General features: G+C 37.7%; 1 protein-coding gene across 1 annotated transcript in view; it reads left to right on the top strand.

The window, feature by feature from the left end:
* The window catches only part of AURKA (aurora kinase A), a 6,643-nt gene that overhangs the window by 1,247 nt on the left and 4,980 nt on the right, over window positions 1-416 (top strand). Inside the window, exon 2 of the mRNA XM_010138119.1 lies at window positions 369-415. Coding sequence (XP_010136421.1) covers window positions 369-415 — 47 coding nt within the window. The remainder of the gene's footprint in view (window positions 1-368; window position 416) is intronic.

Genomic DNA, 416 nt, shown 5'->3' with positions numbered 1-416 from the left:
TACTAAATAAACTTGCTTTGTTCTGCTTGTTGTGTAAGGTGTATTAAGATAAACAGCTTTGAAGGAAGCAATGACTTGGAGCAATGTGTGTTGTTACAGTAAGGATCTGCTGTCTTCATGCCTTTAGCTGATGTTCTTCAGATGTGTTGAAAAGTTGTTCTGCTAGCTCTAAATGCGTATGCTGTTGGAGAAAATGACTAACATTCTTGTCAAAGTGGAAATTTAAGAGTGTATTAATTCATAAACGAGAAGGTCAGACTGCCCTAACATCTGTTAATATGCTTTGTGTTGTTTTCCTGCTCTGCTAAGTGGGGCTGTAAAGGTTATAGTATGCTATTCTACAATTAATACATATTTTCTTTTCAAAGACTGCTAATCCCATTGGGGATGGCCCAAAACGTGTTCCTGTGTCTCGG

This window comes from Buceros rhinoceros, unplaced genomic scaffold (assembly GCF_000710305.1).
Source record: "Buceros rhinoceros silvestris isolate BGI_N320 unplaced genomic scaffold, ASM71030v1 scaffold20266, whole genome shotgun sequence".
Taxonomy (NCBI): Eukaryota; Metazoa; Chordata; class Aves; order Bucerotiformes; family Bucerotidae; genus Buceros; species Buceros rhinoceros.
The sequence above is the reverse complement of the archived record's forward strand: the minus strand, read 5'-3'. Positions and strand labels throughout refer to the sequence as shown.